General features: G+C 41.3%; 1 protein-coding gene across 10 annotated transcripts; it reads left to right on the top strand.

Moving 5' to 3' along the window:
- The first annotated feature begins 1,235 nt into the window (after window positions 1-1,235).
- LOC118372707 (eukaryotic translation initiation factor 4 gamma 3-like) lies at window positions 1,236-20,318 on the top strand. 10 transcript variants are annotated; one of them, XM_035758686.2, is made up of 18 exons: window positions 1,237-1,420; window positions 3,386-3,568; window positions 3,827-3,919; window positions 4,079-4,312; window positions 4,483-4,632; window positions 6,469-6,705; window positions 6,897-7,001; window positions 7,229-7,480; window positions 7,879-7,974; window positions 10,457-10,681; window positions 13,308-13,419; window positions 13,649-13,672; window positions 14,861-14,910; window positions 15,055-15,288; window positions 16,543-16,668; window positions 16,911-17,147; window positions 17,229-17,333; window positions 17,539-20,318. In XM_035758686.2, the coding sequence occupies exons 2-18, from the start codon at window positions 3,533-3,535 to the stop codon at window positions 17,572-17,574; spliced, it is 2,352 nt and encodes a 783-aa protein (XP_035614579.1). In that variant the 5' UTR covers window positions 1,237-1,420; window positions 3,386-3,532; the 3' UTR covers window positions 17,575-20,318. The 10 variants fall into 10 exon arrangements, with proteins under 10 accessions (XP_035614622.1, XP_035614616.1, XP_035614579.1 ...); XM_035758678.2 differs by lacking the exon at window positions 1,237-1,420 and adding an exon at window positions 1,446-3,293; XM_035758729.2 differs by lacking the exon at window positions 3,386-3,568 and having other exon boundaries at window positions 1,236-1,420; window positions 4,091-4,312.
- The last annotated feature ends 140 nt before the right edge of the window (window positions 20,319-20,458 follow it).

Here is a 20,458-nt window from a genome sequence, read left to right as displayed (position 1 = left end):
ATGATGTCAAGTAAAGCGGCACTGAGCTTGAAGGTGGGCCTTGAAATACATCCACAGGTACACCTCCAATTTACTTAAATGAGGTCAATTAGCCTTTCAGAAGCTTCTAACGCCATGACATCCTTTTCTGGAATTTTCCAAGCTGTTTAAAGGCACAGTCAACTTAGTGTATGTAAACTTCTGACCCACTGGAATTGTGATGCAGTGATTTGTAAGTGAAATAATCTGTCTGTAAACAATTGTTTTAAAAATGACTTGTGTCACTCAGAAAGTCTTAACCGACTTGCCAAAACTATAGTTTGTTAACAAGAAATGTGTGGAGTGATTGAAAAACAAGTTTTAATGACTCCAACCTAAGTGTATGTAAACTTCCGACTTCAACTGTACATAGCACAGTCTACATGGACATTTAATAATGTAGATAACATGGGTGGTGGAGCACGTAATAATGTAATTTATTTGGAAACGTTTTCCTGTATGTGGATGGCAGAAATATTCACACTTCATCATATTGTTGCACTGTGCAGAACCTCTGGATTTATAGCTACCATTCGGAAGAGGGCTTAAAAGAGCCTGGCTCTCTATTTTCTTTTGTGGCTGGCAGTTGGCATGGACCAATTTATTGCGTACATTGTGACCTCTCCTATATACAATAAGTGATGGATTCTTAAATTCAGCCTGCTGGGTCCGGTGATAAAACATGCAAGTGTTTCTTGACAGCATCTCCCACTTTCCGCGAGTTCAAAGTATATTTGGTTGTGAACATTACAGAGTGTTCGTTAGCGCTAGTGGGTCTTTTTTGTAGCAGTTCATCTCGTGTTTTCCCCAATGTCAAATTAAGAGCTTCATCCACACATTGTGGTGAATAGCCTCTTCTTAGAAACCTATTGCGAATCTCTGCTGCTTTTTCTAGATAGTCCTCTGTGGAGTGGCATATTCTGTATTGTGCAGTCTGAAAAACTGGCTTCTTGTAAGTCAGGGTGGAAGCTGTCCCCATGTAATACAGTGTTTCTTTCGGTTACTTTTCTACACAGAGTTGTAAACAGGGTTCTAGTCGATTTCTCAGTCCACATATCAAGGAAATGAACATGTTTAGTGTCACATTCAATAGTGAATTTGAGATTGGGATCCATGTCATTGAGTAATGTCATTCGATGCGTGGAACGGATGTGGGTGGGGCTAGGTCTACATAAGGGTGCTAAATTTAAAAAACGTACAAAAGGAGATAGTATTGAGTCGAGGGTCATGACGTGTCGAGAAAGAAAGGGAAAATGGAGTGCCTAGAGAAAGCAAGAACAAGATGGGTGTCAGGAATGGAGCAGCAGTATTATCCTAAGAAGACGTGTACTTGGAAAACGGAGGAGGAGTAGAGGGGAAAAAGAGAGGGAGAAGAGCCCTAAGAGAGAGAGGGAAGAAGCGGGTAAGCTTGAGTCGGATAAAAATCATGTTAAAAAAGATGGTATGTCAAAGAAGAATGGTAGAAGGTGTACGCAGAGGGAGCTGAAGACAGGAGGAGAAAGGGAAGTGAATTAAGGTGAAGTATAGGAGGTGGTATTTGCAGTAAAGTTAGACCGAGGTATGCACTGAGGATCAGGATGAAGAAGAGTCTGACAGTAGGAGTGAAGTTTATGGAAAAAGTGGACTCTTGCCTTTTGGCTGATCCATTTGTGGTTTCACAGTGGGTGAAAAAAGTGTTGGGTCATGTGGAATCGGTGAGGGTAACTAGAAGTGGTCTTGTGATAATTGTTTGTGTTTCTGTTGGGCAGAGGAAGAATGCGCTCAAAGTCAAATAAATGGGGGTAAGAAAAGTGAATTGTTTTGTTCTCAAGAAAAGGGCACCAATGAAAGGAGTGTTAAACCAGGGTGGCAGTAGATATAAAAGTTGCCTAGCTGAGGGCAAAGATTTCCGGTGTATGTGATGCTCGTCATTTGATGCAACGTGGACAGGGTGGCGAGAGTTGGGAAACAGAAGATTCTTTGTCTGTTCTTTTGAGTTTTGAAGTTGAGTCTTTCCCTGACAAAGTGAAGTTAGGATATATATGAGCGTATGTTCCGAAGACATTAAAATGTTACAGGTGTCAAGCTTAAGGGTATGTGGCAGCAGTGTGTATAAAGGAGGGTCCAAGGTGTAAGAAATGTGCAGAAGGGCATGAGACAAGGGAATGTGTAGTATTGGGGAAAGTAGTGGAATGTGTTAATTGTAGGGGTGCCTATGGAGCTGGGGATCAGAAATGTCCCGTGCGAGAGAAGCAGGTTGCCATTTCCAGGGTTACAGTAGTGCAGAAGTTGTCATATACTGAGGCATTGAAGAAAGTAGAGGAAGATGGGTTAAGGGGGAGGAGTGGTGAGAGTAGTAGAGATATACCAGTACAGAGGGATAGGCTAAAAGGTGATATAAGTTTCAGTAAAATGGGATTTTTAGCATTTATAGCAATGGTTATTAATTGTACTGTAGGGATGGATCGGAAGTCTCAGAAAATTGAGGTTGTGGTGGCAGCTGCATAGCGGTATTTGGGTGTGCGAGACTTGACAGCAGAAGAGTTACAGGGTGTGTCAAGTTGAAGTTGTACTCCAGTCTAGTAGATGGCGGTAATGCAACAAATTGGCTGCCAACCACCGTTTAAACCTCATAGAAGACGAAGGAGAAGAATAAACTCACAAACGCTCTGACGAAGGCGGTGAGGCGGATACGTTAACTCAAATCGGACAAATACACATGGTTAGCCGATGTTATTGCGAGTGTAGCGAAACGCTGAATAAAGAGCAGTGATACTATCAGGAACTGTGTACGGGTTCCTCCTTTTTTCACTGTTTCCAAAACTAAAATATGTTACGAACAGAGTGGACAATGTTTTTTTTAGAAAAACATTTTAGAAACGTTGCCAACGTTTCTAAAATGTCGTTCTTTAGAAGGAGTGCATGTGCGAATTGAGTTATTATACACGTTCACTTCAGAGTCGTTTACTAACGGAAATACGCAAATATATGCTAGAACGCGCCAATAGGCTCTCGCTAGCTCGTGTTTGGCTCCACCCACCTCGTTTGTTCTAACCACTAGGAGTCATTTGCCGACGTTGGAAAGTACAGACCGTGGTCTATATTTTGGTACGTTAGAAAGAAAGAAACAAAAACCAACAATTGCGCTGTAGCAGTACACTGACGTGTTTTATGAAGACTGCACCGGAAATATCGCACGTTAGTAACCTGCAGTGACTCAACTACTGTGGCTCAAACTATTGATATTTTAAATCAGAAAAAAATAAATTGTCTAATCTGTGGGTTTACTGAATCCGGTGAGAATTCCCTGTGTACAGAGTTATTGCAAATTATGTATTGGTAACTGGGATCAGGATGACCAAAGTAACCTTACCAGATATGCTTCCAGTGCAGAGAGACCAACACCCCAATCAATACCTGTACTAAACACAAACACCAAGTTGGATGAAATTGAAAAAAGGAAGAAGACTGGATTGCAAACGGATGACACTGGATCTGGAAACAGTCATATACTGAGGAAATACTCAGCAAACATATGCTGAGAAATCAGCACCTGGTTAACAAGAAAAGGGTATGGATAATAACGTTTTCCTGTCTGCGGTGACTAAACTACATGGAGTATCATTGAATGTTTCACAGTATGAAATTAGCCTACTTGTACATTGTACTTTATACATGTCATGTGAGTTCAGTGAATTACACAGGCCCCTCCCATCTACCAGAGAAGGCAAAGACACATTTATATCTATCACAATATAACATTCAGGAAGAGTGTATGTTGTAATACCACGGTAGTATTGCCTCAATACCAGTGCATGTTTGTTCACAGAAGAAGATGAGTGGGACCAAGAAGACATGCAAACAAGAAACCCAATCACCAGCTCCCTCTTCCAGTGGACAGGCTGTGGAAAAACAGAACTTGGTAAGTCCAGAGTTTATATGTACACAGTAGGTACATGTGTGTTCAGTTTAAATTTTTGGTGATATCACACTGCCCCCTAATTGTTTCTCTGACCTCCTTACCGTCTTTAACTTTGATGTCTGTCACTGCCTCACCTGTCCCCCAATTTATAACTTGAAGAAGGATTTTCAGGATCCAGAGCCAGAGAAGACACAGGAACTGTATGCTCAAATGGATAACATCCTGGATAGGGTAAATCAAAACAACTTCCAGCAATCGATGTTGGCAATTACTGAGTTCACCATTAACACAGAGGCCAGACTGAAGGGCATCATTCACCTCATATATGAGAGGGCCCTGGCACATCCTACCAGATCTGTGACCTATGCCAACATCTGCCGCTGCCTCATGGGGGTAAGTCTATACAATTCTCCGTCTGTTTTTATTTTGTCTGTTTCTCAGAGGTGATTGCTATTTTTTGTCAAATGCCAGTGACCACACACCAAGAACAGCAGGAAATCATACATATTGTGCTTTTAACCTGTGTTTTTTTTTTTCTCCCTTCTGCATATCTTCCTCCTCAGCTTAGAGTACCCACCGCTGCCAAACCAGGAGTGACAGTAAATTTCCGGACGCTGTTTCTGAACCGAGTCCAAGCAAACTTTGAGAACATGACGAGAAACAGTTGCGAAATCTTCCGGCAAAAACAGGAGATGGTGGATGCCATCACCAAGGTAGCACATCCATCCCTTCAGAGACTGTCGACTACATTATAGACCAACATTTTGAAACATCTTTTTGAGATATTCTAATCTGATCTAAATTATATTCATTCCTCTGTATGATTTTAATGCTTTGATGTGCGATTGATTATGTTGCCCTAACTGTGCATTGGTAATACACTGCTCCAAAAAATAAAGGGAACACTTAAACAACACAATGTAACTCCAAGTCAATCACACTTCTGTGAAATCAAACTGTCCACTTAGGAAGCAACACTGATTGACAATACATTTCACATGCTGTTGTGCAAATGGAATAGACAACAGGTGGAAATTATAGGCAATTAGCAAGACACCCCCAATAAAGGAGTGGTTCTGCAGGTGATAACCACAGACCACTTCTCAATTCCTATGCTTCCTGGCTGATGTTTTGGTCACTTTTGAATGCTGGCGGTGCTTTCACTCTAGTGGTAGCATGAGACGGAGTCTACAACCCAACAAGTGGCTCAGGTAGTGCAGCTCATCCAGGAGGGACCATCAATGCAAGCTGTGGCAAGAAGGTTTGCTGTGTCTGTCAGCGTAGTGTCCAGAGCATGGAGGCGCTACTAGGAGACAGGCCAGTACATCAGGAGACGTGGAGGAGGCCGTAGGAGGGAAACAACCCAGCAGCAGGACTGCTACCTCCGCCTTTGTGCAAGAGGAGCACTGCCAGAGCCCTGCAAAATGACCTCCAGCAGGCCACAAATGTGCATGTGTCTGCTCAAACGGTCAGAAACAGACTCCATGAGGGTGGTATGAGGGTCTGACGTCCACAGGTGGGGGTTGTGCTTACAGCCCAACACCGTGCAGGACGTTTGGCATTTGCCAGAGAATTCCAAGATTGGAAAATGTGCCACTGGTGCCCTGTGCTCTTCACAGATGAAAGCAGGTTCACACTGAGCACATGTGAAAGACGTGACAGTCTGGAGACACCGTGGAGAACGTTCTGCTACCTGCAACATTCTCCAGCATGACCGGTTTGGCGGTGGGTCAGTCATGGTGTGGGGTGGCATTTCGTTGGGGGGGGGCGCACAGCCCTCCATGTGCTCGCCAGAGGTAGCCTGACTGCCATTAGGTACCGAGGTGAGATCCTCAGACCCCTTGTGAGACCATAGGCTGGTGCGGTTGGCCCTGGGTTCCTCCTAATGCAAGACAATGCTAGACCTCATGTGGCTGGAGTGTGTCAGCAGTTCCTGCAAGAGGAAGGCATTGATGCTATGGACTGGCCCGCCCGTTCCCCAGACCTGAATCCAATTGAGCACATCTGGGACATCATGTCTCGCTCCATCCACCAACGCCACATTGCACCACAGACTGTCCAGGACTTGGCGGATGCTTTAGTCCAGGTCTGGGAGGAGATCCCTCAGGAGACCATCCATCATCAGGAGCATGCCCAGGCGTTGTAGGGAGGTCATACAGGCATGTGGAGGCCACACACACTACTGAGCCTCATTTTGACTTGTTTTAAGGACATTACATCAAAGTTGGATCAGCCTGTAGTGTGGTTTTCCACTTTCATTTTGAGTGTGACTCCAAATCCAGACCTCCATGGGTTGATACATTTGATTTCCATTGATCATTTTTGTGTGATTTTGTCGTCAGCACATTCAACTATGTAAATTAAAAAAATATTTAATAAGAATATTTCAATCATTCAGATCTAGGATGTGTTATTTTAGTGTTCCCTTTATTTTTTTGAGCAGTGCATATTGTGGTGCTATTCCCTTCAATTGATAATTGGAACATGGTTTGTTATCTAACTAGTAACAATTTGTAGTTTAACTTGTTAACTTTCCTTATTCCTTCCAGGAGGAGGAGCGCCAGCGAGTGTGGGAGGAGCTGGAGGAGGCCAAGACCGAGGAGCGGAGGCAGTCGCTAGGTAATATCAAGTTAATGTGTGAGTTGTTCAAGTTGAAGATGCTGACTGAGCACGTCATGCACGACGTCATCGTACAGCTGCTGAAGAACCAAGATGAAAACTCTCTGGAGGGTCTCTGCACATTACTCTACACCATCGGCAAGGACTTGGACTTTAAGAAGGCCAGGGTACAGAATTTTGTCTATCCATCCATCCATCCGTCTGTCTGTTTTTGAACAAAATAAAAACATTTTATTTTTTATCCATGACAGCTAAATTAATGGCATTTTTATTCCACATTTTGGGATAGATCAATCCAATAGATTCAGATCTATAAATCAGTCAACTACATTCACTTGGCCTGTCTATTCTTCCACAGCCCAGAATGGATCAGTACTACAACATGATTGTGAAGATTATGAAGAATAGGACAACCTCCCCCAGAATCACAAGCATGCTGCAGGGTGTGCTGGACCTCCGAAAGGTATGACCGTTTATTTGTCTACCTCTTTAAACACCCATATCTACCCTCTTAGTTGTTTCATTTTCTTGTTCTATGCTATTAAACCCATATTATGTGGTTTATATGTATCAATTGTAGGAATTACAGTTCTATCAATTCTATAATATTACAGATTATTGCATTGCCAAAATGTAATGTTTTAGATGAGTGATGTAATGTTTCTGTTGTGTGTGTATTTCTCTCTCCAGAAAGAAACGGCCCAGCTTGGTGAGTTGGTGGAAAAGATGGAGAAGACTGGGCTGCAAGCTGACAATGATGCTGAGAAACACACGGGACCTGGAGACACAGAACCTGTTTTGCGTCCTCACTATAAGTCATTAGCCATGAAGAATCAGAAGCTGATCAGCACATCTATACCACTACAGGAGAACACATGTCCTCATCATGATGATAAGCTGAAAGCTGAAGACTCAGCTGCTGCTTGGGGGGCTACCAAAAAGGTGTGGATGGGATACCATTATAGGCTTAGTATAAGAGGTACATAGATATGTGGCAGGCTGTTAATTGAAATGCATTCATGACTACCTCATGAAGCTAGTTGAGAGAATGCCAAAAGTATAGAAAGCTATCATCAAGGCAAAGGGTGGCTACTTTGAAGATTCTCAAATATAAAATATATTTTGATTTGTTTAACACTTTTTTTTTGGTTACTACATGATTCCATGTATGTTATTTCATAGTTTTGATGTCTTCACTATTATTCTACATCAAAATTAAGAAAAACACTGGAATGAGTAGGTGTGTCCAAACCTTTGACTGGTACTGTATCTATCAGAAAGGGATGTGGTTTGATCCATTGTGTGATGTCAATTACAACTATCTGTATGTTTGTCCACAGAAAAAGGTGAATGTGCAGTTGAAGACATGCCAACAGATAATCCAGGAGAGAGAGGAGGAACTACAGAAACTGAGACAGGAAGTGGAGTCTCTAAAGGTGCGACATTAGCTGACTGATGGAGTCCTGGATAACTGCACACATTTAGTGTGTCTGAAAGTGGTCGTGTCAACAGAAGTGGGAGGATCAACAGAAGTGGTTGTATGGAAAGTGAATCATGTAATTGGGCAGATTTGGCTGATTGGGCTGCACGATGAGTCTATTGTTGACAACTAGCATTTTAGCTAAGCCTAAACCTGTTCCTAACCTTATCCTCATTCTCCTAACCTGCCACGTTAATTATTCTAACCTGCCACGCATTTTAGCTAACCCTAACCCTTTTCCTAACCTTATCCTCATTCTCCCAACCTGACACATTAATTCTCCTAATCTGCTACGTTAGTTCTCTTCACCTGCTCTGTAAACATTAAGCTGGTCTAACGGATAGTGGAGCACTAATGTTAGACCCATCGCAGTTGGTCCACACACTACTTTTGCAACGCCCACTTTCAGAAACACTCCCAAGTATGCAGTCACCCACACTGTGTAATGAGCTGTTTTAGGGCTCGTCTATGGGTGAATCTCAATTGTGTTTGCCTTTTTTATTTGCATTTATTTTGGGTAACCAACATACATTGCATTCGGAAAGTATTCAGACCTCTTGACATTTTCCACTTTTTGTTACGTTACAAACTTATTCTAAAATTGATGAGAGTTTTTTCCACTCATCAATCTACACACAATACCCTATAATGACAAAGCAAAAACCCTTTAAAAAAAACAACATTTTTGGTAATTTATAAAAAAGTAAACTGGAAATATCAAAAGCTTTACTCAGTACTTCGTTGAAGCACATTTGGAAGCGATTGGCAGCCTCAAGTCTTCTTGGGTATCATGCTACAAGCTTGGCACACCTGTATGTGGGGAGTTTCTCCCATTCTTCTGACCGATGTGGTAAACACCTCAATGTTATCAGATAAATCCCGGAACATATTCCAGTATGTACTAGCAAAACAGTCCTGTAGCTTAGCATCCACTTCATCGGACCACTACAGTATTGAGCACATCACTGCTACTTCCTTTTTGTGTTTTCGCTTGTAAGCAGGAATCAGGAGGATGCAGTTATGATCAGTTTTGCTAAATGGAGGGTGAGGGAGAGCCTTGTATTTTTTTGTGTGTGTGGAGTAAAGGTGATCAAAGATGATTTTTGTCACCTCTAGTTGCACAGGTGAAATGCTGATAAAAGTGAGCTGAAACGGATTTCAGTTTCCCTGCATTAAAATCACCATCCGCGACCGGGGGACCCATGAGGCACCGCACAATTGGCCCAGCGCCATCTGGGATAGGGGAGGGTTTAGCCGGATGGGATGCCCTTGTCCCATCGCTCTCTAGCGACTCCTTGTGGTGGCAGGGCGTGTGCAAACTGACTTCGGTCGCCAGATGTACGGTGTTTCCTCCAACACATTGGTGTGGCTGGCTTCCAGGTTAAGGGAGCAGTGTGTCAAGAAGCAGTGTGGCTTGGCGGGGTCATATTTCGGAGGACACATGGCTCTCGACCGTCGCCTATCCTGAGTCCGTACAGGTGTTGCAGCGATGGGACAAGACTGTAACTACCAATTTGATGATATGAAATTGGGGAGAAAAAGGGGTAAAAAGTACCAATAATAAATACAAAAATCACTGACCACAAGAAGCGCTACTTCTGGATGTGCATTTTTTTGTTTGCTTATTGCTCTATACAGCTTGTTGAGTGAAGTCTTAGTGCCAGCATTGGTTTGTGGTGGTAAATAGACAGCTGCGAGGTATACAACTTAGAGGAGCAAAAACTAGACTTGCTAAAAAATAGAGATCACGCACCAGCTGCTATTAACAAAGAGACACACCCCCATCCCCTAGTCTTACCCGAGGCTGCCGTCCTGTCTAGACGATGCATGGAGAAACCCACGAGATATCTCTTATCCATGACCTTGTTCAGCCAAGACTCTGAGAAACAGGATATTACAGTTCTTTAGGTCTCGTTGAAAGGATAGTCTCGAACGGAGTTCATCCAGTTTGTTCTCCAGTGACTGCACATTCGCCATCAGAACAGAGGGAAATGGCCGTCTATTTGTTCGCCGACGTAATCTCATTAGCATGCCGCCTCGCCTGTCTCTTTGTAGCCGCTGCTTCCTCTTTCAAGTCCCAGGGATTAGGGCCTGGTACAAAGTAAGAAGAACGTCTAGAGCTGCTGACTCGTTGAAGTAGAAATCTTCATCCAAATTAAGGTGCTCTGATGTCCAGAAGCCATTTTCGATCATAGGACATTATGGCAGAGACATTATGTAACAAAAAGTTAAGATCAGCATTAAAAAACACAAATTAGCAGTATTTGTCAGGAACCCGTAAAACGTCAGCTATCCCCGCAGCCCATCAATCATGACGGGGAGTATGCAAGTCAATACTTTGGGGGAAGTGCTGAGTATTCGGGACGCAGACAATGCTTACCAAAGTTTCTGAGCCAAATGTCTCAATAAAATGCCTCTTTCTCTCTGTCTTTTGATAGTGCTTATCACAGGCTACAATAGAGGACAGTGAGAGGTTCTTCACCAAGCTGATTGAGACAAGGTGCTCAGAGGTGAGAGAGGTGATCCAAGCTAAAGAGAAGGAGATGGTGAGTGAGGCTGAGGGACTCCTACAGACACTGGAGCAGGAGCTTGATGAGCTGAAGAGAACCGAAACAGAGGGTAGACAGCTTCCACACATAGATGTCTACCCCCATTTCCTACAGGTAAAATCAGTAGCGCTCGAATAAAGTGCTACAGATGTTTACAAGCACATTTTGAAGTGTGTAAAGTTTGAACATTTATAAAGGGAAATGTTTGGATCAGTTTTGAACAAAGGTATTTATTTTCTCTGTATTGGTCAGTCAATATCATTCAGCACTTATACTATAGACAACTTCAGCTGGGGATAAAGACCCATTTGGGAGTACAGGAATACTTAACCCTATATCATCATTTACACTAGACCTCTTGTTTTGGATTGTAGAACACAACCTGGAAAAGGAAATCAGAATGTTGAAATGGTTTGCGTTTGATTCAAAATTTAAACCAGGTATCTACGATAAAAACATTTAAGGAATGTGCTGAGAAAGGCATGACAGCATCGTGTGCCAATTGTAGAGGATGGAGAACTCTGTTTTCATTCCAAGGAGAAATGTGGGATGGAAAACCAAGATTTCTTCAGATACTTACAGTTAATGGACTATTTTGAAAAAGAGAAAAAAATGACAGAGCCTTCTTTCATACCACGTATGACTATCCATGTGATTCGAAATGCATATAAACAGGCAATGTCGAAGACAACCTCTTCACTGTGTTATGGCCTGATAGACTCAACTCGTTATATTAAAGCAAAATGGGAAAAGGAACTGAATATAGACATCTCAGAGGAAGACTGGGACAATATATGCAGTACCCAACATACAGTGCATTCAAAAAGTATTCAGACCCCTTGACTTTCCACATTTTGTTACATTTACAGCCTTATACTAAAATTGATTACTGTTTTTTTTCTCTCATCAATCTACACACAATACCCCATAATGACAAAGCAAAAACAGATTTTTAGGCATTTTTGCAAATGTATTAAACTTAAAAAACAGATCACATTTACATAACTATTCAGACCCATTACTCAGTACTTTGTTGAGGCACCTGTAGCAGCGATTACGGCCTCGAGTCTTCTTGGGTATGACGCTACAAGCTTGGCACACCTGTATTTGGGGAGTTTCTCCCATTCTTCTCTAAAGACCCTCTCAAGCTCTGTCAGGCTGGATGGGGAGCGTCACTGCACAGCTATTGTCAGGTCTCTCCTTTGATGTTAGATCGGGTTCATGTCCCGAAGCCACTCATGCGTTGTCTTGGCTGTGTGCTTAGGGTTGTTGTCCTGTTGGAAGGTGAACCTTCACCCCAGTCTGAGGTCCTGAGTGCTCTTCATCAAGGATCTCTGTACTTTGCTCTGTTAATTTTTCCCTCGGTTCTGACTAGTCTCCCAGTCCCTGCCTCTGATAATCTTGTTTCACATGGTCTGAGAGTCCTTTAGGTGCCTTTTGACAAACTCCAAGTAGGCTATCGTGCCTTTTACTGAGAAGTGGCTTCAGTCTGGCCACTCTACCATAAAGGCCTGATTGGTGCAGAGATGGTTGTCCTTCTGGAATGCTCTCATCTCCACAGAGTAACTCTGGAGCTCTGTCAGTGACCATCGGGTTCTTGTTCACCTCCCTGACCAAGGCCCTTCTCTCCCAATTGGTCAGTTTGGCCAGGCGGCCAGCTCTAGGAAGAGTCTTGGTGGTTCCTAACTTCTTCCATTTAAGAATGATGAAGGCCACTGTGTTCATGGGGACCTTCATTCTGCAGAATTTTTGGGGGTATTCTTCCCCCGACACAATCCTGTCTCGGAGCTTTATGAATATTTCCTTCGACCTCATGTCTTGGTTTTTTTCTCTGACATGCACAGTCAACTGTGAGACCTTATATAGACAGGTGTCCAATCAATTGATTTCACCAAAGGTGGACCCTAATGAAGTTTTACAAACATCTCAAGGTTGATCAATGGAAAAAGGATGCACCTGAGCTCAAATTCGACTCTAATAGCAAAGGGTCTGAATATTTGCTATTTTTGCTTGTCATTATGGGGTATTGTGTGTAGATTGAAGATGTTTCATTAATTTAATCAATTTTAGAATACGGCTATAATGTAACAAAATGTAGAAAAAGAAAGGGGTCTGAATACTTTGCGAATGCACTGTACTTCTTCAAGCTCAAGAACATGGAGAGTTCTGTTGGAGAAACAAGTCGTTTTTTTATCACACCTAGAATCAAAAGTCAACAGCTAACTATACAACAGCCATGCTGGCAGCTGTGTGGCTATGTAGATGCCAACCACACCCATTTATTTTGTCCCAGAGAATGTGATGGGTAGTCACAAATACTTGTTAAAGGCACCTTGCTCCAAGTAAAAAAGCCATTACCAGGAACTGGTATAAAGTAGAAGCCCCAAAATGATAATCCAAGATATCTTTAATATGGAAAGCTTGACATACATATACCTCAAGACTCCAAAATCCTTTATTCGAAAGTAACTGGGAGAAATTGACATCATTCACAAACCAGGAAGACTTTATTAATTAATATCTTGTGAACCTTTAGTTCATTGTTTTGATCTGTTTTTGATTAACTTTTTTGAAAAGGTATTATAAATATATATTTAAACAATAATATAGCAAACTTCTATCTCTGCTCACTACATATAAGTATTTATATGAACACCGTATATGTTGACTTTTACCATGTTGCGGTGAAATGGGTTTGTGGTATATCTGATGTCCTGCATGTTTCCTTGTCTGTTTGTAGAAATTGCCCAGCATCACTGAGGCTTTTGAAGAAGTGAGGACATGTGCCTCTGAAATGCAACAGCAATTTGAAGATTCCTCAAAGTTGCAATTTGTGGAGTTTTCTAAATCAGGTGCTTATTTTAGGTCTGCAAAATGTTTCCCAACATGCCCAGATTCTCCAGAAATCCTGGTTAGAGGAATTTAGATTCCCTGCTTATTCCTTCCTTATACAGGGAATCTGCCAACCTGAGAATATTGGTTAAATTACTGGGATTTTTGCAACCCAAGGCCTACTATTTCTGTCCACAAGCCAAATTCCTTCATACATGAACACCTTTTTTTTTCTCTTTCTTTCAACAGTTGAAGAAAGTCTGGGACCATACAGTAAGTACCCAGCTAGCACAACGTTCTGAGAACCATGTGTTTCTTAGATCTTGGTGAGAGCATGGTTGTCCTATGGTTAGTTTGCATACAACCTTCCCACAACGTTCTGGAAATGGTGCAGATTACCCAACTAGCACATAATGTTCTGAAAACCATATGTTTCTTTGGTGAGAATTTCAGTACTTCATCTTAACATTTCCTACAGGTTTCCTCATGGTTCTATTTCAAATAATGTTCTCAAATTGTTCAGAGAATGTTTTAAGAAACAACGTTTTTCTGTGGGAATTTCAGTACTTCATGATAAAGTTTTCTACAGGTTTCCTCAATGTTCTATTTAAAGTCATGTTCTCAGAACATTAAGAAAACTTTCTATAAAAAAAACACAAGAAAACATTAGTAACATTTAAAAAAGTTTCTAAGAATTTTATTTAAAAACATATATTTCCTATCTTGTTAAGTGTGTTCGTGTGTTGGCCACACCCACTAATTGGCCACACCTGATTTTGATGAGTGCTCGTTCCCTTTGAAATGTGGTCTGTTTAAATAAACAAAAATTAACAGTTTTGTGTGAGTAAAAAAAACATGGCGTGATAGCTCCTTCGTGGAGGCACTGTGGACTAATTCCAAGATCATAGGTTCAAGTCTCACTGACGGCATACCACAATTAAAAATGTGTTTGCGTGATTAAAGCTTAAGCAAAATAATGTCCATGTGTCCTATCTATGCTTGGAATTAAAATCAGTTAAATGAAATTAGCAGTGTTGAAACATTCTCAGAACGTTATTTGATTACCTATAATTTTAGTTCTCAGAATGTTAATACCACCTCCCAGGAAAACTTTCAGGGAAACATAGTAAAACGCTCTCAGAACCTCCTTGAAACATTTATGTACGTTCCCTGAACAGGCTACGTTTTCACTTCCATTCAATACTTTGGGAGAAGTGTAGAGAATTTAAAAAACGTTCAGTTTTACCAGTCAGGAAACTTATGACTTCGTTTCCAGAACTAATGGGAAACCAAAAATGTTCGTTCCCACAACTTCCAAGGAACCAAAATGTGCTAGTTGGGTAGTACCATCACAGCACAATTACTGGCATAAAGTGAAGGACCTAACATACAGGACTGACATACAACCTCCTCTTTCTTCTTGTTTTCATTTCCTCTCTTTCTCTCTCTTCTCCCTCTCAGCTATCAGTTCTCTTAGCACGAGCAGACAGGCAGTGGAAGAAAAGGACTTGGTAAGATCGGGTCAGATTAATATGTACATGTGTAATACGCTCCTGGTTGAATAACGATGGAGATAATATCTGTTGGTGATGCTGCCCCTTTATTATTTAACTCTGCTTACTCCCTCTTCTGCCCTCTTAACTTATTACTTGAAGCAGGACCTTGTGGACCTAGAGACAGTGAAAACAGAGGAAATGTATGAACAAATGGATAACATCCTGACCAGCCTGACTCCCAAGAACTTCCATCAGTCAATGAAGGTAGTGAGTGCATTCACCATTGACACAGAGGACAAACTCCAGGGCATCATTGACTCTATATATGAGAGGGTCATCTTAAACCCTACCAGCGCTGAGGTCTATGCAAAGGTGTGCAACCAACTCAAGGGGGTACGTATGCATCTGTACAAGTCTCCATGTGTGTATTTGTGTTTGCCTGTCACCAACAGCTGTTTTATTGTTTTTAATACAATTTTACCAACTCTTAGAGCAACATACACTGAGTGTACAAAATATTAGGAACACTTTTTCCATGACAGACTGAGCTGGTAAAAGCTACAATCCGTTATTGATGTACTTGTTAAATCCACTTCAATCAATCAGTGTAGATGAAGGAGAGGGAAGGATTTGTAAGCCTTGAGACAATTGAGATGTGAATTGTGTATGTGAGACAAATGTAAATGCTTTTGAACGGGATATGGTAGTAGGTGCCAGGCGCACCGGTTTGAATGTGTTAAGAACTGCAACACTGCTGGGTTTTTCACGCTCAAATGTTTCCTGTGTATTGAGAATATTCCACCACCCAATGGACATCCAGCCAACATGACACAACTGTGGGAAGCATTGGAGTCAACATTTTCAAGTATTGTGGTGGCAACATGTTATGGGTGTGTTTGTCACCGGCAGCAACTGGGGAGTTTGTCAAGATCAAAATGCATTTGAAAGGTTTAAGGAAAACCCGCCATAGTCTTCTACAAACTTAACCATGGGATAGAGTGCCCTTTTAGTGGGACAGTTAAGCACATTTTAATGCAAAGAACACACCAATGGCATTCCAATAGGTATTGAGTGTTTGAGTGGTATAGTATCAACCCCCTGACTTAAATCTGCGTGAAAAATATATAGACAAGGTTTGAATATTGCTGTCCATCAATGATTCTCAACCAAATTTACTGAGCTTAAGCAATTTTGACTAAAAACAATGCCCTAATAGTTATGTAATGTTTGTAGAATCTTATTCAAAATGATTCACAGCTGTAATGGCTGCAAAAAGTGCTTCCACCAAGTATTGGGCTAACTGCGGTGTGAAGACATACGCAATCAATATTTCTTCACATTACAATTTTTATTAATTTGTCTTTCATTTTGAAAATGTGAAGTAGTTTGTGTAGATCTGTAGGAAGAAATCCAGATTTTGAACCCTTCTGTTATTTGAAGGCAGCTAAAATGTGAAGACTGTGTGCAAGGGGTGTAGACCTTCACTAGTGACTGTATATCTACCAAATAAGTATCCAATACAGTAATGTAATAGTGGTCAATGTTCAGAATCTAATCCGAACTAATTCAAATGTAACTCTGTCTCTCTCGCTCCATAATCGGAAAACCCGTTAATGAGTTTGTCTCCTACATATCCTGCCCTTTCAGCTCAAAATACCTGGAGTGACAGTAAATTTCCGGAAGCTGCTGCTGAACCAATGCCAGAAGGGCTTTGAGAAGGATAATAGAAAGATCTTAAAAGAAAAGCAGAGGGAACTCGACACCACCACTGAGGTAGCACCTCATACAGCAACATTTCATCTTTGAGATGTCAAAATCCACATTACATCAACTTTATTTCTCTTCATAATACCTTATTATTTTATAAACAATTGTAATTGATTAACTTTACATTGATATTACATTTAAAGTATTCCCTTCAACTGATCATTGTAACACCTGTACCTTGTTTTGTCCAATGCAATTTGTATTAGTAGTACAAGGCAGGCTGAACAGACATCCTGATTTCCTTCCAGGAGGAGGACCGTCAGCGACTGAGGGAGGAGCTGGAGGAGGCTAAGGCAGAGGGGCAGCGGGAGTTGCTATGCAACATCACATTCATCTGCCATTTGTTCAAGTTGAAGATGATGACCGAGGGCCTCATAGACTACTGCATCGTAAAGCTAATAAAGGATGGAGATGATGATTCGCTAGAGGGTCTGTGCACAATACTCTTCACCATTGGCAAAGACTTGGACTCTGAGAAGAACCAGGTCTGTCTGTCTGTATGGATTTATTGATGTGCGTCTGTTTTAAGTCAATAGCATTCACTTAGCCGGTCTATACTTCCACAGCCCAGAATGGATGAACACTACACCCAGATTAATCTGATACAGGAGAGAAGGAGGACCTCCCCCAGAATCCGCTATATGCTTCAAGATGTGCTGGACCGCAGAACGGTATGACCAGCTACCCATCAACCTCCACTACCTGTTATGTTTGTTCTGTGTCTTTGGTTGTTTGTCTGTCTGTCTCTCTCTCTCTCTCTCTCTCTATTTCTCCCCCTCCCTCTCACCTATTCTCTAATCTTTTAAAGCACTGATATTAGATTCTTGTTCAAGTCTGATGTAATGTTTCACTCACAATTCCACTTTCTCTCTCCAGCTCCATTTGTACAAGGGCCAAAAGGAAGACCATTGAAGACCAGGACCATGTGTTTTTACAATTCCTCTGTCCTGTGTCTGTGTTCTTTTGCCCATCTTAATCTGTTTTCTTGTAATTGGTCAGTCTTGGCTTTTTCATCGCAACTCTGCCTAGAAGGCCAGCATCCTCTGTACGCCTATGAAGAAATTCCATACAAAATCAGCCGTTTCCAGCTACAATAGTAATTTACAACATTAACAATGTCTTTACTGTATTTCTGATCAATTTGATGTTATTTTAATGGACAAAAAAATGTATTTTCTTTCAAAAACAAGGACATTTTTAAGTGACCCCAAACTTTTGAACGATAGTGTAGAGTCCAATCACAAGAACTGAACATAGCCTGTGGTACACTCCTACTCTGTTGGAATGAGCGACTGTTATCTTTGTCCTTGCCGTTTTGCATTGAAATGCATGTTTCTTGTGGGTTACCAGGTTTCAATTCAACCTTTTTATGCAAGTAAAGTACAGATGTAACTCCCGAGGTTCGCAGCGGTCTAAGGCACTGCATCTCAGTGCTAAATGAGTTACTACAGACCCTGGTTCGATTCTAGGCGTTTCACAACTGGCCGTGATTGGTTGTTCCATAGGGCAGTGCGCACAATTGGCCCAGCGTCGTCCGGGTTAGAGTTTGGCCGGGGTAGGCCATCATTCTAAATAAGAATTTGTTCTTAACTGACTTGCCTAGTTAAATAAAGGTTAAATAAATAAAAATTAAAATGTAGGATCTTAATTTGAGGCAGTTTGTTATAGCGGGAAGATAATCCTGCAGCAACAGTAAATGTGGATGTTTTTTGTTGGGGCTGCTGCATTTTACGTTAGGGCAAATCAAGTCTGACATTTTAAAGTGGAAATTAAACTTTAGAAAGCTTTTTAAACTTTGAATATGCTACAAGTTTGCACTGACTGCTATGCAAGGAATTCACTCATGCACTTAAATATAAGAGTACAAGCACAGAGGCGATTGGCATCTGTGTTGGCTCTAAGATAATTTACCACGTTAACCAAGGCTGTCTCTCTGCTGTGGTGGGCACGAAAACCAGATTTGGATTTTTTTCAAAAATGAAAAAAATTGATAAACAATAGATTGTACTTTAGATATGCAATTAAAAACTATTTTGAAGGTGGTGGAATAGGATCGAGAAGGCAGATGTTGCCAGGCCAGCTCATGGCTTAAGTTGTGATATCACTTTCCTGAGCATGTCTGTGTCAACCTGGGAAAATGAATCCATCGTGCCTTTGTGTGGTTGGCTAGGGCACATATCAAACTTCTCATCGGGTCTTGCTAAATGAAAGCTTGATTAACTGGCCCGGTGAGCTTGGCAGATGTTGCCCGGGCCAGCAGGCAGCCCTGGATGTTGGCCGCTGCAGTCTCTTTAGCTAATCCACTCCCTGTACTCTTATGTCATGGGCCAAAGAAAAAACACCACCTGCAGGAGAAGACACATTTTGTGCCCAGTTATCCCTCTCACTTCGCCTCTTCCACATTTCAGTTAATTATTATAGCTTCTGCCTTGGGCCAATCAGTGTAATTTTGTAAATGCTGGAACTCTATCGCAGGACGCGTTATTCACCCAAGTTTTGTCGAAATTGGGCCAGTGGTGTCTGAGACCGTGTGTGACTAACGTTCAGATGGACAAATGGATGGAGACCGATCCACTGTCCCCTTCTCGGATTCATCCTGGGGGACAATAACCATCATATCGAAGTAAACTTGGAGTCACAACATGACATGCTGTCTGGTCCTCCCACTATGACTCGGGAAAGCATGGAAGTTTATTCACTTCAGGGAGGTGAAAGTGCGAGGTGATGAACTTGATGCTCCTTTCCAATCAACATCCAGGGTCTTATTCTGACATGATAATCGATGCTTGGCTGCTTTTTGACAAATAAAATATATAAATAATAATCTCATGTAGGCTATACCCCCACTGTATCTTCGAGCGGTTGGCTACAGTAGATACCACAGTGGGCACATTTGCTCTATAACACAACATATTTTGTGGCAAAATCATCAGTAGAGTTAAAAATGCAATGGAAACCCATTTTACTTGTATTTTTCATTTGGTACATGCAGGAATTTAACTGCAAAAGTTGTATTTATGTGCACTATGTCATCACCCACAGCCTTTTATTGGCAACAAGTAAATTTGATGGAAACATCTCTGGTGAGAAAATGCTAATATTAGAATATTTGCATGAAAATCTGTCGCCAATTGAGTGGAAACCTAGCTTGTGTTGTAATATGACTTATTTGTACTTTAATATGCTTACAAATAAATTACCTGATGATATAAGCATCATCATAGTGGATACTGTGACTAGTCATTTACAGGGGTGACATCAGCGTTTATACAGATTAATTACAGGCATCAGTTCCAAAATGAACTTTCTAGTTCCATCCTTTAAAAATGACTTGCCAGGTAAGACCATCTGATAAAACAGTAGTATTTCCCTTTAAGCTATTTTGGCAACACAACTACACAGAATTGGATAGAGGGCAAACTTGCCCCCAAAGTTTGTTTTAGCATGGACTAGTCAATTGGGTGGGACTTCCTATGGTATTTTTTGTATCTTATTAGTATCCCCATTATCTGTTGTGAAAGCCGCAGCTACTCGCCCTGGGGTCCAGGGGCCGGATTAACAAAACTTTAAGAATACATTTCTTAACTGGCATTTTTTTCCCTTATCTTCGGACTTAAGCAAAGTTGCTTTTCCTCAATAAAGTTTTTAGAAATGTTCTTAAAGTTTTACCTACGTTTCTTCCTAAGAAAAAAGTTCAGAAGAAATGGTATTCTTGAAAATAATGCTTTAGGATTTCTTCTTTTGAAATGTACTTAACTTTAGGACAGCTAAACCCTTTTCTTGAGACGAATGGGTA

The sequence above is a fragment of the Oncorhynchus keta genome, chromosome 4, assembly GCF_023373465.1.
Source record: "Oncorhynchus keta strain PuntledgeMale-10-30-2019 chromosome 4, Oket_V2, whole genome shotgun sequence".
NCBI classification, from domain to species: Eukaryota; Metazoa; Chordata; class Actinopteri; order Salmoniformes; family Salmonidae; genus Oncorhynchus; species Oncorhynchus keta.
Note: the sequence above shows the minus strand (reverse complement) of the source record. Positions and strands in the feature narration are given on the sequence as shown.

Bases quoted from the DNA above. Each gene is read 5' to 3' on its own strand.
- LOC118372707 (XM_035758686.2), top strand. From the start codon at position 3,533: ATGCTGAGAAATCAGCACCTGGTTAACAAGAAAAGG. The intron at 16,669-16,910 runs GTAGCACCTCAT...ATTTCCTTCCAG, and splicing joins AACTCGACACCACCACTGAG to GAGGAGGACCGTCAGCGACT. The intron at 17,334-17,538 runs GTATGACCAGCT...TTCTCTCTCCAG, and splicing joins ATGTGCTGGACCGCAGAACG to CTCCATTTGTACAAGGGCCA.